General features: G+C 34.9%; 1 protein-coding gene across 2 annotated transcripts in view; it reads left to right on the top strand.

Annotated features, from left to right (window-relative positions):
- slc9a8 (solute carrier family 9 member 8) overlaps positions 1-5,394 on the top strand; it is a 31,318-nt gene extending 25,924 nt beyond the window's left edge. The window contains exons 16-17 of one of the 2 annotated variants that reach the window (XR_015926649.1): positions 583-2,687; positions 2,731-5,394. Coding sequence is in view for 1 of the 2 variants with exons in the window: in XM_088607604.1 (XP_088463730.1) it covers positions 583-696 (114 nt within the window). In the remaining variant the exon portion in view is untranslated. Of the gene's footprint in view, positions 1-582 lie in introns of both variants that reach the window. The other variant, XM_088607604.1, reaches the window with a different exon arrangement.
- Positions 5,395-16,421: the final 11,027 nt, after the last annotated feature.

The following is a 16,421-nucleotide window of genomic DNA, read 5'->3' as shown; positions in this document are numbered from 1 at the left end:
TTTGACCTCCTACTTGTGTTTTATCCATCCATTTTCTTACTGCTTTATCCAGTACAGGATTGCAGAGGGCGCTAGAGTTTATCCTGGCAAGCCTGCTTTTTCATATCATTAATGTAGCTATGGCATCCTCATGTGTAGCTGAGGAATTCTCTCTCAAGTAAACTGATCATAAAAAACATCAGTGGGAAATGGGTGAGCATTTACTAAATACATATTATTGATTGTTTTGCAATTTGCAATGTAAGATAAGGTAACAAAATACTTCTAACAAGAATGTTTCTGTATTCTTCCACTTTATACATTGCTAATTAAACATTTGTATGAAGTGCTCTCTCATGAATACTGGAACACATGATAGATGGATATGCAGTACCAGTGCAACTGTGCACTTTCAAAGCATCACCTTCTTTGAGCTTGAATAAGAAATATCTGCATTGACACAGCCATGTTGAGTCGAAATTCTGATACATAGATTCCTTTTAGTTTCTTATGACTGAGGTGAAAATCTGTCCAGAATTGATTGCATGTTCCTGGAAACAGGCTAATATCTTCCTCTGTACATCCATCCATCCGTCTTCCCAGGACCTGCTTCATGGCCGGATCCAGATGAAGACACTAACTAACAAGTGGTATGAAGAGGTGAGACAGGGTCCATCAGGGTCTGAAGATGAGGACGACGAAACCGAACTGCTGTGAAGGGGCCTTGTCGGAGGCTGGGTCTTTTCCGCTGTGCTGAGCTACTGTGAAATCCATGTTCTATGCACTCTGCACAATTTACAAGTGCGAACCATTCTTTGCAAAACAGCCTAAAGACGTTTGCTCTTTCTGCAGAGTTTGTGCCCAAAGAACACAAGTGAAACAACATTTTACAGAGCACCAAAATGGTTAATATGGCAGATTGGAAGAGAATCCTTTTTAAAATGGATGCTTCTAAAAAGCAATATTTATGCACTTTCTGGGATCTAAATCCTTTTTTATTTATTTTCTTATTTTTGTTCAATCATTAGCAGTCCTTGACATTGATATGTCAGTGGAAATACTGGTGGAGGAGGTTAGAAGGTTTATTAGAAGGTTCTGTGTGCAAATGATTATTTATTGCTATTACTTATTGATTACTTGTAAGGAATAGAGAACAGGGTGTGTTTTCATTGGATAGTGCAGCTATTTGAATAATGAATGAATAATACAGAGTTACTGTAATTTGGAATTGTAGGAAGGAGCAAGGAGTTTGTTTGAAGTGTGCATGCACTCGCTGAGGATCTCTGCATCGCTGTATCTTCAGTGTGGTTGAGCTGCTGTTACCTGTTATTCTGGTCATAATAACCTGAGGTTATAATTAAAATGTTAGAATTTTTGTAGGATAGTTTGATTTTTCTTGACCACAGAAAGTGACTTTAATTTAGTACTGATAGTATGGAAGGTCAGGTTCTCTTCAAGCATCAGTAGTTTTTTAATAGGGGACAGGTCAGAAAGCCTGCAATTACATTTTGTCTTCACTAGATGGATCCGTTTTTCCACCTGTCCCCCTCAAACCCCCTGTCCTGACTGCAGGAAAACACTGATAAGATTAAATAAAAGGGCTCCTAAAAAACCTGGACTTAAACTATGAAAATTATATAAACTATGATTGAATTGCAGGCAGAGAAAAATATGTGTCAATTTCAATAGAGTAATGACGCTTAATCTTAGATTTTATTGCTTTCCAGATACGTGTTACTGATACTCTTGTATGATCTTATGGGGGGGAAAAAACTTTTATGAGCCTTGACCTATAAGCCTTGGATTTCTCTGTTTAAATAATATTTTTGGACTTGAGTGCTGAGCTCAAGATTATTAAGAATGCTTTCATTAAGTGCATTATTCTAGAAGGGTTAATTACTTGATTTTAGTTTCCACTGCAGGGACGTTATATTCTTACTTTAAGCAGATTTGTGGAGAGAACTACCAAATAGATTCATACATTTCCACCCATGTCCTGTGTTTTTATACAACCAGCCCAGAATTATTTCTGCTTTCTGTTGCTTACTGCTATACAAAAAAGGACTTACAGTAATTCACTTGTAGTACTGCATGAGCTCAGTATTTGATGTCCCTGTTTTTCATGTAAGAAGTTTCTGCAGGTATTTCAACACATTAGGCGCAGATTGGCTGGTGGAGTTTAAAAGCATGTTCTTGAAAGTGAATGCAGCTACAGTATCAAACCTTTCAGATCTCCCACTTCGGTATTTCCATCACACAGTCTTGTGGTAAGAAGGAAGGCAACACTGTGTAATGGAGCAGGGTCCAGTGGGACAACTTTATTTTGTTTCAGCAACAGTGGTGTCAGGCTTCCCCACTGGTAATGACTTAATTTCTTTTCAGGGTGCTTGAAGGATTGAAGGTTGTCACAACAGCCTTGTTGTCAATGCTATAAATGGCGCACTAACAACTTCCTTGAGATGAATTAACTTTTACATTTTGTAAATTGACACTCGAGCAATGGGGATCACACCTGAGTTCAGTGAAGCCCAATGTTGGGGAAAATGTGAAAAAATCAGCTGTGAAATTGTCCCAAGAATGAATGTAATGCTTGTTAAGTTGTGAACTTATTTCTTCTTTCTGGGGGGAGGGTGAGTGAAATTTTTTAAATTAGTAAGGCAATCAATTTTTAAATGTAAGATTTTTGTAACATATTTTATTTGTTAATAGTGGAGTTCCAAAACCTTTCTGAAGTGGACAATAAAATCTCAGCTGTCCTTCTAGCTGCACAGAGACAGTTTCATTTAGAATGTTTGCCAGTTGTTTTGATGAATATTACCTTTATACAGCTATGTACTAGAATTAAAATTAATATTGATATCCCATGTGTATAAAATAGAAATTCACACACTTGTATTCTGGTCTGCTGCTGAAAAAAATTAATTGGGTTTGATAATGTGACAAATTAGAGTGCTGTCCAACTGTGTTAACTTCGAGTCCACTTTCTTTTGCAGATTATGGTGGCTGGAAATTCCACTAATTTGTTAATTAATAATATTCAGACAGTTTAAGAAAATCGCATTGTTCTGACAATTTTAAAATGAATCCTGATTGTAACTTTTTTTTCATTCATAATTGATAGGTTCTTTTTTTTTGAATGAATGTAATACTACAAGTAAACACTGAATTATCAGACAAATAGCTGTGTTTTTTAGTAGGTTTCCTTTCCTTTCCTCATCAGCACAAAATGGGTTTTCTGAATTTGTTATTGTTTTGTTATCTGCTGTTTTTTTTAAAGCTTGTTAATCAGACAGGATCTCTGTGTAACATTTATCGCAAACATGAAGGTGGTTAAGGCCTGTTGTAAGGACCTATGGAATGGTGCAGGGAACAACACCTAGACATTTAGCTAGACCTAGACATGTTTTTAATTAAATGTATATAAAACAGTATGCTAAATATTAAAATAATATTAATAATAAATAAAGTAATAAAATAAATACACCTGCATAGTTTACACTGCAACATATAATGTATATAAATTATTGATGTCATAAATGCTTGCAGAGGAAGTAAAACCAATTAAACTAGAAGTGTTTTGAAATGAAACAATATGAATAAAAAATGCTGAAGGAAAACCTGAACAAAATGACTGTGTTGGTGAAAGTGTTTCATTAAAGAAAACTCATTACAGTATATAGTTTAGACTTGTACTGTCTGCACTGCAACTTACAATATGTGACCATAAGTCATTTTTTGAAAATTATACAGATTATTATTGGTCTTTTTTTGTTTGTTTTATGTACTTATTTGCTTTTAAATACAATACATTTTAAAGCCTCCGTGTACAGTATAATATATTTTTAACAATGAAAATCTACAATAAAATTATCTATTTTCTAATTACTATTTAGTTACTATTTATTTATATAATTACTAACACTTCTAAATATTGTATGTAATTCAAAAAAATCTGTTAGTCTAACTGTACAGTATGATTTGCACAGGAAAACACTAATGGGTTAATAAGTATTATATCATTAAAATAAGATTTTCAGCCACACACAGCTGCGGTACTTTCAGGGTTCACAGCACCACCTGGCAGTTTTACAGAGTAGTGCGGTCCTGCATCAGATTATTTGAAAAATGTATCCTAATTTATCCATACAACAGCATTGCAAATATAAAATGAAACTCCTCTGAGCACCACAAAAAAGCAATCAATCACTATGAACACTCTACAAACACTTAAACTAACACCTCTTCTTTATTGTGTTAACCCTTATTGCACAAATCCCACATACATTACATTTTAAAACATTAAAGGTTGTGCTTGATTTGGCAAAAAATACTCTGCTTTTTATGTACTTAAATGCAAAGTAATTAAAAGGGAAAAACTGGCAGGTTTGTGAACTAATATCTCCACTGTTTTATAATCAAAGTCTGATTTGTTTTTCATGAATTTAAGCACCAGCAGTTACTATATATGAGCTACAGTATATGAGGTGTGAGCCTGGTTAATAGCAGTACCTGGTAAGAAACTTACCCCAGTGTTCTGGCCTTTAATCATAGCCTCCTAATAATCCCCATCTATGAATTGGCTTGATCACTTTTTTTCTCCTCCCCACTGACAGCTGATGTGCAGTGAGTATACTTGGGCACTTTGCCTGCTGGCACATCATCCAGGTGGGTGCTACACATTGGTGGTGGTGGAGGGAATATCCATTACCTGTAGAGTATTTTGAGTGAATGTCCAGAAAATATAAGTGTAAGGAATCATTATTTTAAGTGCTTAGTAATCACTTACGATATTACTGGTCAGGATTATACTGTTATCTATATGTGTAATCATGAAAATCACTGTGGAAAATTTGAAAATGGTTGTATCTTTGCACATACGGCATCATTACGTGTTCTCTAATTTAAGCACAATTCATATTAAATTGTATATTCATCAGAAGACAACACAAAAGTACTGAAAATTCTTGAGTTCACAAGTGTTGGTCCAGATAATGTTTATGTCTCCGAAATTGCATTTAGGACTCTAAAATATCAAAGGCAAAGTATGTTGAATTTTTTTATGTGTCCAATTTGTAAAATCCAAATTTGGATGGTAATTTAATGGCTGGGAAGAAAAACATCACATATATATTATTTTTCTACCAGGGATATTTTGTGCAGTTTATCAGTAATGACTACTGATGTGTGGTTTTGGTTAAACACAGAGAGAGGAACACAGAAACACAGAGAGAGGGGATGTTATACATTTTATGACACGATCAAAGCATGTAATCTTAGTTTAAATCTTCAGATGTGGCTGAGATAATAAGAAGATAAGTGTAACATTGGTGTTTTTTTAACTTCTTAGCTGCCATAATTATTTTGTTCATACTGTACTGTATGTTCAATTGACTATAATAAAATGAAAGTAGTTGATTTCTGGTTTGTATACTTTATGGTTTCTCCTCCTTTTTGAAGTTTTTTTATTATGAAAAGCATATTCGCTGATATTATATTACAATGTTGTTTCATTAGTAGCTAGAGGCTGCGAATACTCTTGTACCAAGAGTAATGTCCCTGAGAGCTATGAATGATATTGTCTGTTCTATACATTTCTAAAATAAGTCTGAGGTATTTTATAGCTAAGGCTGCAAAGGCAGTTTTTTTACTGTTGACAGGTTTATTTTATAAGATGGAAGTTTAAAGGACTGCTGATGATAGAAGTTTTCCCCATGTTTATTTCAGTCCACATGAGAAAATAATTTAAACATTTTATTTTAGAAATCATCAGAATACAGTTATTTTAAAATTTTCAAATGTAAGAATTTAACAAAATTTAAGAATAAAACTAGCAACAGGGATATCTGCAAAATCAAACTTGCAATTAAAATATTAAAAGCCATTTTGTTACCCTTGCAGTTCTCCATTACCTTGAACTCACTAAATCCATTTTCATGATGAGTTAAACATGGACATTCTAGTTTGGCTCAAACCTGGTCCTTAAGCACAACTCTTCAGATCATTTTCTAGATCTCAAGAAGGGTTCAATTACACCAATGCACACCAATTTATTCCTCATGCAAAAGTTAGAATCTGTTTGGTCTGGAATATGATTTAAGGAGATGTACTGAACTATTACCCTCAAGGACAGAATTTGAGGAGTTCTTTGTTCCTAGAACTAGAACATAAGAACCAGATTTGCAAAACAGAATAAATCTGTTGTTTACTTCATTCATTGCCTTATTCAGGTAATCTGAGATGCTGAGCCAAAACCTTTGAGTTCATCCTGTCAATGATGAGCGAAAGAGTTAAAGTAGATGAAACTTTTTTTTTTTGCTGCAAATGAGAATGATGTGTTGCACCTCTGAGGGACTATTGCAAAGCACTATACTATAGTACTAAAGCTGATCAGGGTTGTCAGACTGTTGTAAGATCACCAATGTGAGAATAATACCTCTCTCAGCTTTGAAATCTAGCTAATTAGCAAGCTGTCCATAAGGTTGCTATGCCTCTGTGAGACATCCCTGTGATTTTATATGAATGTAACAACTGGTTGTTAGTGATATGCAGCTCAATAGATGAACAGAAGTCTTTTTAGTTCAATGTGATTTGTTTAAGTAAGGTTGAAGGCTGCCTCTTTATAGAAGTAATCCTGTTCATCCCATGCAGTCAGAGCATTAGAGCTGATGCATTATAGAGTAAGAAAAGAGAAGTCATCTGAGATGAGGTCATTTGGCCCACGGAAGATGTGTGGTTTCTAGTAACTCGACTCCAGCTGTCCTTTCTGTCTTCTTTAGGATTAAAAGAAGTCATAACTTTTGTAATTTTGCAAGTTTTAACTACTCTTGTATGAATATAGTAGATCATTCAATTTACTAATGTTTTCCATTCAATATCTCAACTGTTTGACTATAGGTCTTGTGAAGGCTGAGAAATAAGCAAAGCTGTGACTTTTTTAGTGAGGTCCAGTGACATCCAGACAGATCTTTTTCTCCACCACTTCGCAGATCCACCAAGGCAGGTTTAAAAGCTGTAATTTGTGTGGAACCTGTGAGATATATATTTTTAACCTTTCTTTGTCAGCTATTCACTTATTTTCAGTTACAAGTGTCAGGAGCAAGAATTTACATTGTTGTTCCAACCCAAGAGCAGACACCAGCTGTTCTAATTCCCCTCACTGGAATTCTCTGTGATGTGCTGTGACCAACATCTAGATGTATTTGTAGGTGAGATGCACTAAGCACTGAGAATCAAAAAAACTTGTTTGATGGTGATTCCCTCACATTGTTGAAGATGGTATTTTTTCATCAGGTAAGTGATATCAATTAGCTACCAGCAACTGAAGGGGCTAAATGGGTCAAATGCCCTCTATTAATTACTTTAACGCTTTTATGAAAGAATTATCTCTTAAATCCGTCATAATAAGTAACCTTTATTGTGTTATTAGAGATTAAATAAGAACAGGTTCCTTTTTAGATGCTTTGCTAATACACTCAGTCAAATGTATATCCATGTGTTCTGTAAATGTGGCCTGCCAGTTTTGCAGCTTTGCTACAAAACCATGTTAATAACAAATGAGCTTCCAAATAACTTAATGTTTCACTTATGCGTAACTTTATGATTTCAGTCAAGTACCAAGTTGTGTTTCTGTTCTGAATGCCAAAACAATAGCACTCTGTTTTTTTTTTTACATTTCCAGCCTAGATAAATCTGCTCTATATAATGTGGACACTTTGGAGGAAGAACATTTTACGGTAAATCAAGGTCAATGGTGAAGGACCTTCAGTGAGTGGTATTTATCGCACGAAATAGTGTAGGAAGCTATATTTCACAGGCTGGGTTCATTTCTAGTGAGAATGAAGCAGACTGATTTAGGAGATGAATCTGTCATACGAGTGTTTAAATGCTTCTGTTGGCAGAGCAAGTGAAATAAAGGAAGAAGCTTTTCAGTGAACACAAGCTATACTTGCCAACCTCATCATCAGCTAAGACAGCACCCTGTGACAGGGTCGCTGTGTCCAAGAGTGCACAGCTATTCATCAAAAGTGTCAGCCTGTCATCGGCATCTCAGACACGTGTGTCTCCACAAACGCAGAAGAGGGTTAAAGATTAGGTGAGGAAGGCAGTGATTCATGCTCACAGAGGAGTCAGAACCTGAGACTGTCAGACATAATGACAGGCAGTTTAGTTTAATGACCAGTGCTTGTTGTCTGAGGGTTAACTTTTCTCAATGCGTTAAAGCAATTATTTGGAGTGGAGGTACAGTAAGTGGGGTGAAAAAGTTAATAATCAGCAGTAATGTGCAGTAATGATTCTGTTGCAAATAGGGAAAATAAATTTGTATGACATCAAAACCAATCTCTCTTAAAAAATGTTTAAGGAAATCTCAGAATCAAAGTACTTTCAGCCTTTTTTTATTTCCTAAAATGCAATATAATAGCTTTTTTTAACATCTGTGGTTAATGAAGATACTGTATACCATTTTTCAGTGTACATGAAACGTACTTTCTCAGATGCAGAGAATGCAAAGTTGTTTATAAATAGGATTATCAAACCCAGTTACACAGTTTGTATCATCAAGACTTTTAATTGCACCTAACTGGAAAAAGACAAGTGCATACGGTTCTTTGAAATTAAACTATTACTGGTTAAATTAATATTGTTTTCTAGTCTAAAGAAAATACACGCTTCAATCCCATGGTCCATGATACATGTCTGTATCCTCCAGTACAAAAAAGAAAATAAGAATCTGACCATGATAACTGTCTGTCTTTAGTACTTCAGGTGTCTCCATACAGTACAGGATTCTGTCAATGTTATATTTGCATGGATGTTTTATATTTGTTTTTTTTTAATGGAATTTAAAGACCATTAAAGATAAAGCTCTCAATATTCCCTGTTTTCCAAAATTATAATACTCTGGAATGCTTCAAAAATTCACCATGACACTGCAAAACAAACAGTGCATGAAGACAAGGCAAGCTGTGATGTACTGAATGACTTGTTCTTCTCATGAAATTACTGTATATTCCCCCCTTTCAAAACTGGGGTAAAATGTGCATCCATCCTTCTTGTACATTGTCAGTTGCATGTACTGTATATCAGGTGGAAAAATCTGTTTTTGTCATATTATATGTAAAAAAGTATTTGTATAATACTGTATATATATTTAATATATAAGTCATTATGCATTCTGTATATAAAGTGTATCAAAAGAAACCTATCACTTATAATGCAACAAACTCAAAGTCATCAGAAAATGACTAAAATGTTTTTATAGAACAGTAGGTGCACTGACATTTCAACAAACACACATGATATTAATGCATTATGCTGATTAGCATTTGTGAACAACGGGGTTAGTATGAAAGTCTCATCTTAGTCATGTGTATGGCCACTGTAATATAAGTAATATAAGATGAACATCTGTGATGCATGTTTTGCACTACATTGCTTTTTCTCTTTTGTGCATTGGCCTGCTCACTGGCTTCTGAGCTCTTGTTGCCACATGTCATCCCATTTTATTCTACAGATGTTCAGTGGGGCTCAAGTCTGGCATTAAGGCTTCCACAGTATTACTGTCACAGTCTCATCTTGCAAGACATCCATAGTTACAAAATCTCCATGCTTCTTTTAAAAAACTTACATATCTCTTTAGAGAAATACATTTATTTTGGTGCTAAATATATACAAATATATCTCCTAAAATAAATCTTTTCTGGCCTGCTTAGACATCTAACCCCACTGGAAGATGACGTTAATCTCCTTTCACTTCTCTCATTCACTGCCCCATGGTGGTTGAGATAGAGGAGTGAGAGAATGCTGCAGTTTACTGAATCTGTTTATCTTTTTAGATAATCCAGGATAATCCCTGTTTTTGCACATAAATCACTGGATCCAATTTCCACTGTCTCTGTAGGTGTAAATCTCAAATACGATCTTAAGCAGTGGAAGAATCTTCTTTAAACATGCCTCTTAGAGGAATATGTGTCGAGTACTGTATGAAAAGAGTGATGGTGTGTTAGAATAAACCCTGCATTGACCTTGATTTCTTTACAATGCTGTACAGGTCACTGCAGGTGAAGAACATTGGCTTAAAAACAAGATAAATTCATAAAATATATACTGTACAGCTGTTTTTACAAAAAGAAGTGCTTTACATGTTTATAGTACAAGTTCATTTTTATAAGACCTGGCTGATCAAACATTCTGCTCTCTCACTGGGCTTGATTTCTGAGTAGAACTTACAGTCTGAATTGAAGGAGACTTTTTGAAGTCATGACTATTTAAACTATTTGGTCAAAGATTCATATGGAAAATACTTGTGTGTTTACTCTTTGAGGGCTTTTCAGATAGGCTAATATTTGTTTCACAAGAGATTTTTAGCCCAGCACTGCTTTGCAAGCTGTATTGTTTTACAGTATATTTTAAAGCATAGTAGTGTAGGCTGGCAAGGAGACACAAGCGCTGCTGCTTCACAATTCCATGGTCCTCAGTGTGATTCCTGCCCCAGGCACTCATCTGTGTGGAGTCTGTGTGTTCTCCCAGCTTTAATGAGTGTCTCCCAGGGTTCTTGCTGAGTGTTTCATTTCCTCACCATTTCAAAGATCTGACACTGGCTTGTTTTGATTGTTTATTCTGCATTCTCTCTTTTTCTATAGCTATACAACATATGGGTGACCTATCCTGTGACTATACAAGCATTTCTGTGCTCTCTTTCCTGCCTTCTGTTCTGACCTAGGATAAGTCACAGCTTGTTGCGATGGCCACCAGAATAAGTGGCTTTCTGGTGATGGATATACAGTATGATTATTTCACTATTTGAAATTCACCTTTGATATTTTAACATTGATTCCTACTCTACCCTAGTCCACTAAGCGTGGACATAAAAATTACCAATTTGTCTATTGTACAAATATACTATAAAAAGACAGTACTATAACGTATGTTTGCCTTCCCCATATTTATAGATGTTCATATAAAAAAGAAACCTTATATGTTTATACTGTGATGTAAAAGCTCACTTCTGAGTATCTGTAGGCTAATTTGATTTCCTTTAGGTATGAAAATGCTTAGCTGAAATCTTTGTAAATCTGTCTCCAAGTTAATTTGAGGCCATCTCTTGTGTTTTTACAGGATAAAACAATGTAATTACACATCTTGTTGTCACAAGGGAGTAAAGGAATTTAAGAGTCTGTTTCAGTAATGACACTGCAAATTACTACACTAAACGGACCGTTTACAGACTCTCTGACATGGTCTTGAGGACTTGAACAAGTCTAGCAATTTATTCTTTATATTTGTTGCTACAAACAAAATTAACAGTGGCAATTTTAAAGTTACTTGAATGTTTGAAAAAAATACTGCAACAAGTCTTAATGCTTACAGCTGTGATGTTTCTTTAAAAGAGCAATGTTAATTTGCTAAGCACTTGCATACTTTGGATGGTTAGGAGAAAAATAAGGTGTCTTATTAATATATTTTGTGCTCAGCAAAATTATAAACTTCAGATAAAACCAAGCATAATTATTGTTGAACACTTTGGCACTCTACAACAAGGCGGAATACAGTATAGTATTGAACTAGACTTTGTTCTGTTCGGCGGTTTACAAAAAATGACTTGGGTGTTGATTTGAATATTCTCTTTAAAAAAGTATTGCCAGGCATATTGGGGGCTATTGTTGTGAAAAAAAAGTGAATTATTCAGTTCATCTGTATTGTTTGCTATAGTTGCTGAACAGCATGAAAAGCATTTAGCCATGTGTAAAAGAAACTGAAAGTTACTAATATGATCTTTTCGATCTCTATTTTTCCATTTCGTAAAGCTGGATTAAGCTTGTCTGCTTAAAACTAAGCTGATATTCTTGTGTTTCGTGAGGTGTGCAGTGTGAATTTATTTTTATTGGAGATAAGAATGATAGTGTTTTCTGCGGGCAGAGAGATAGGAAAAGGGAAAACTGGAGGAAAAAGTCAAGAAAATGAAAATTGTGTGGATGTGATTGTGGATGTGGTGGAAAGTTTTCATTAACATAAAAAGGCATTTTACCCCATGAAATACAGTACTTGATTCGTGTGCTTTGCTTCCCTGGCTATATTCTGCTACACTTCCCTGAAGGTATTTTCTTTTTTTTTCAGTTAAGGATGTACAGCAATTCTCCAGCCCTCCAGAGAAAGAGGGAGACATTTAGCCCATATAATTTGTGTTTATGAGTAGCTAATGGATCTAAACTATCCTATGCATTGCATTATTAACATTCTTTTTATAGCACTGTAGATGTAAAGTGTTTAAAAAAATCTTAATTATGTAGAAGATTGTGGAAGTGGAGCAGAGGTTCATTTTTAAGGAAGGCAGGTAAAGAGGACATTGGCACAAGGTTATAGCAGGCTTTTAAGGAACAAAAAAACACTGAACTATTTTTACATTATTCACTCCTATTGAGCTGGGGCTAATTGTTTTTAAACTACTAGAAACAAACCTCTGGCACATCTGTGGAAATATGTGGTGGATATATCCATCTAGATGCACCAGGCATTCATCCATATCCCATCCCCATCCAGACTTGCCATTAAGGGACCTTAATGCCATCTGGAGCATCTGAATCTTCATCAGAACATCTGGAATACCTCGCTGAATATCTGTGCAGTTGCTGTACACATGTACCCAGATCCCTCTTTTTAAAAACTGCATTGAATTCATTGGCTTTAGAGAAAACTGTAACAAGTTTTAATTGCTTGCCCTTAATTGGATAATTAAATGAAGTTCTGTCTCCATGAAGCTGTCTGACACGAGAATGTAGCTAAGTGCTTCTTTCTCAATGCTTGGCTAAATAGTTAATCAGGTATTTTGTTGTAGCCTTCTGCCTTGTAGTGCTGACACCTTGGGTTCACTTCTGTACCCGAAGTACTACTTGTATGAAACTTGTACTGCATGTTCTCGCTGTGTTCATGTGGGTTTTCACTGGGTGCTTGGGTCTCTTCCCAAAGTCCACAGACATAATGTTAGATTAATTGGCTTCTGGGGAAATTGGCCCTGGTTTGAGTGAGTGCATGTCTGTGTGGCCTGCAACGGACTTGTATCCTGTCCAGAGTGAACAAGGCATTGTGCCCATTGCTTGCAGGGACACGATCTGGTTCCCCTGTGACTGTGAATTGTAAGAAGCAGTTCAAAAATGGATGGATGATCCTGGTTACTCAGTTGTTGTCTTATTTCTGTTTTATGGTCTTTGTATTCTGATGTTTTTGAAAAGCTTTCGTGCTTTCTTTAAGTGGTCAGTATCCATTTAATTTGATGTAATTGGATAAAACTGTGTTTTTCCTCACCGGACATGACACTGCAGCATATTCTGAGTCCAACAATGGTAACTCTGTCATAAGGTTCTCATTAAAGGAGTTTAATTTATCCACTATGAATGTACAGTACAACATGGTTTAACTTAAAGCATTATGCACACTATAAACATCTTGATTCAATTTATTTTTAGACAGTTTGTTCCCATCATTGAATATTTAATAAATGCCCTTTAAGAGCAATTATTATTGGGTCTACTTGAGCTGGAAATGATGCACAAATGTACTGTAGTTGGCACAGGTTTATGTACAGTACATCAGTGGGAATTTGCTTTTGTCATGACGCTAAAAATCAGACATTTTCTGCAAAATCTGTACCTAGCCAGAGCAGGTGTTTTGAAAGACTGTACAGTGGCAGATACTGTAGAATATGCACTATTATAAATGCCAGTACAAAGGAATATGTAAGAGGCATGAGTGGAAAACAGTGTGATTCCTACTCCCTCCCCTAGTCCTTATGTTTGGACATAAACATTACCAAGTACAGGTATGTGTTGATAATGTAATACAACAGTCTTTTCTGAATGAAACATTTCTGTCTGTTTCTTTTGTTTTCTTTGTGATTTTCTTGTGATATTTGTTGTATTTAGCTGTAAAGATTTGTTGATTTTTTTTATATGTTTTTCACCTCATGAACAATATTCTTGAGATTGTTCCATTATAGCAGTCTGAGCGGGATAACATGAAATTCTAGTTGATAGAACAGCTGTAAGGTTAGAACAACTTTGCTGTCAATTAGTAGCACCTTAGATATGGTCCCATGTGAAAAAGAGTGAAAAATACTATGCAGTTGCATACAATATACAGTAATTACTGCTTTTATGGGTTTAAAATAGAAACATATGAAGACATTTAGACTAGTGTATGGTTCTGATTTTATTTGACTTTCACCTAGAGGCAGTACATATCTTTAGAATTATTCAGTTATTACAAGAGAACATTTAATTTCACCTACAGTATGTGCCCAACATGATCATCTTAATGCATAAGAATTCACATTGGAGCATGGATATGTATCTGAACATATGATGAAACATCAGGATAGCTGTTGATTTTTTCATCTGAAATTTACAGATGGAACTAATTCTGCAAAGGGCATTAAAACACCATAAATGTCAATGATAAACCCTGGAATAAAGAAGCTGATAAAAGTGACAGTGATTTTGTATTTATCTATTAAGCCCTTATCAAGAATGTCACTGTTGTCTGTGTTAAGGGAGCCTAAAAAGTTAGGAAAACAGGGAAATACATGATATTTATATCTTATTCAACACTTTTCGACACAGTGGAATTTTTCTGCACTGTGGAAAAATTAAACTCCAGAAATAAAGCTCTTTATGGAGTTCTGCCCCTTGCCTGCTCAGACACGTGTCTACTCTAGGCACAGTTAGACTGCGCTATAAATAATGCTTTTTAATAAGGTCTTTCATCCTTTCTAATCCACAGCATTGCAGAACTTTGAAAAATACCATATTCTTATTTACTTCCTTTGAACAAGATACATTTAGTTTTATAGGAGCTGTCATGACAATTATCTACTGAATAGAAGTGGGGTGACTGGGGTGAATTTTTAAAATTAGGAGCAATCTTTAGTAATCTAAGAGATTATCTATAAATAAAACTTCTTACAAAGTTAAGGAGATGAATGATATCTATCCAACAGCCTGGAGTAAATTTATGGAAAATAATTCCTTGTTATCTGGTCCATGTTTGTATCAGTGTTTGCAATATTACAATAGTAATATCAAGAATAAAATGATTAAATAAAGGAAAGTACAGTATGTATGCATTGTTAACCATTCTCAAAGTCATTATTACTTGCTAGTCCAATACAGTGGATTCTAGGAGGAAAACGCAAATATAACCATATAATTTAAAACTAGTGGTGATGAAAATAAATGTGATTGCGACTCATACATACAAGTAACAGTAACTGACGTTATTAAACAGCTGTTGTTTGTCCATAAAGTATGCATGATAAATGAGATTTTGCATTTTTACTGATAGTATACATTTGAAAATTAGCAAAGAGCCCACGGGGGACTCATTTCCAATTCTTCACTTTACCAAAAGACTGAAACATCTGCTAATAAGTGAACTATAATGGGTGTAAACCAAAATGATGTTGCTTGTAGTAGCAATGTTGCTTGTAGTAGTGATGCACATTTTTATTAATATCATCCTTTTCACCATTGATTGACATCCTCTTTTTTCATGGTGACTTATGTGAGAACATTACAACAGTTACAAATGATAGATGAGGCCGTTAGCACCTCTATTAATTAGTAGCAAATTGATCCAAGACGCCAGGACACGGACTTCGACAAAATGGCAGCTTGTTGCATGCTCCCACAACCCTTTGGGTGTTAGGCTTCCTAAGACATATTAATACTGTTGCTCTGCTTTTTCTATCATGTAGAATGACCTGCATTGATATAGGATCCATTCTACAAATGTAAATGTAAAATACAAAACCAAAAAAGTAGGTTATAAGAGTGTCACAAATTATTTTATATATGTATAAATATTTTTAAATATATTTATACAAAACTACATTTATTACATTTAATTGACCTTTAGCCGATGAACTTGGGTCTTGAATTGTTTCTTACTGGATTATGTCATGTTAATTTAAACAAGATATCTAAAGCATTTGGCAGTCTTTCTTAACAGTGTTGTCAGTCAGTCTTTTGAAATGGTGCTTGTCAAAAACAGTATTCTGATGGATCTGTGTCTTGTACATTAATTAGAAAGCCAGTGCCTGGAAGATGTTTCATATTCATGTTGGAGATTATAAAAATGTATGATAAGGACAGTTAACTTTTTAAGCAGTTACAGTATTTGCTTAGTAATGTATGAATACATTGTCTTACCCTGTTCCATGAAGATGGAGATGATGTACAGTAAGTCCTGTTTTGGTGTGATCAATCTAGGTAAATTTACCTTCACCCAGAAGTGAAAAGAAAACATTTTATTTCTTCATATATAAGGAATAAGTGCTTCTCAAATATTATTAAAAGTACTTAATTTAAAAGTATTGCTTTGACTCTCCTAGATCATTAACTCTGATCAGCTGTTCACTCAAAGCAGTGGTTAAAATTAAAAGAGTAGTTATT

The sequence above is a fragment of the Lepisosteus platostomus genome, chromosome 15 (assembly GCF_059453375.1).
Source record: "Lepisosteus platostomus isolate fLepPlt1 chromosome 15, fLepPlt1.hap1, whole genome shotgun sequence".
In the NCBI taxonomy this organism is placed as follows: domain Eukaryota; kingdom Metazoa; phylum Chordata; class Actinopteri; order Semionotiformes; family Lepisosteidae; genus Lepisosteus; species Lepisosteus platostomus.
The sequence above is the reverse complement of the archived record's forward strand: the minus strand, read 5'-3'. Positions and strand labels throughout refer to the sequence as shown.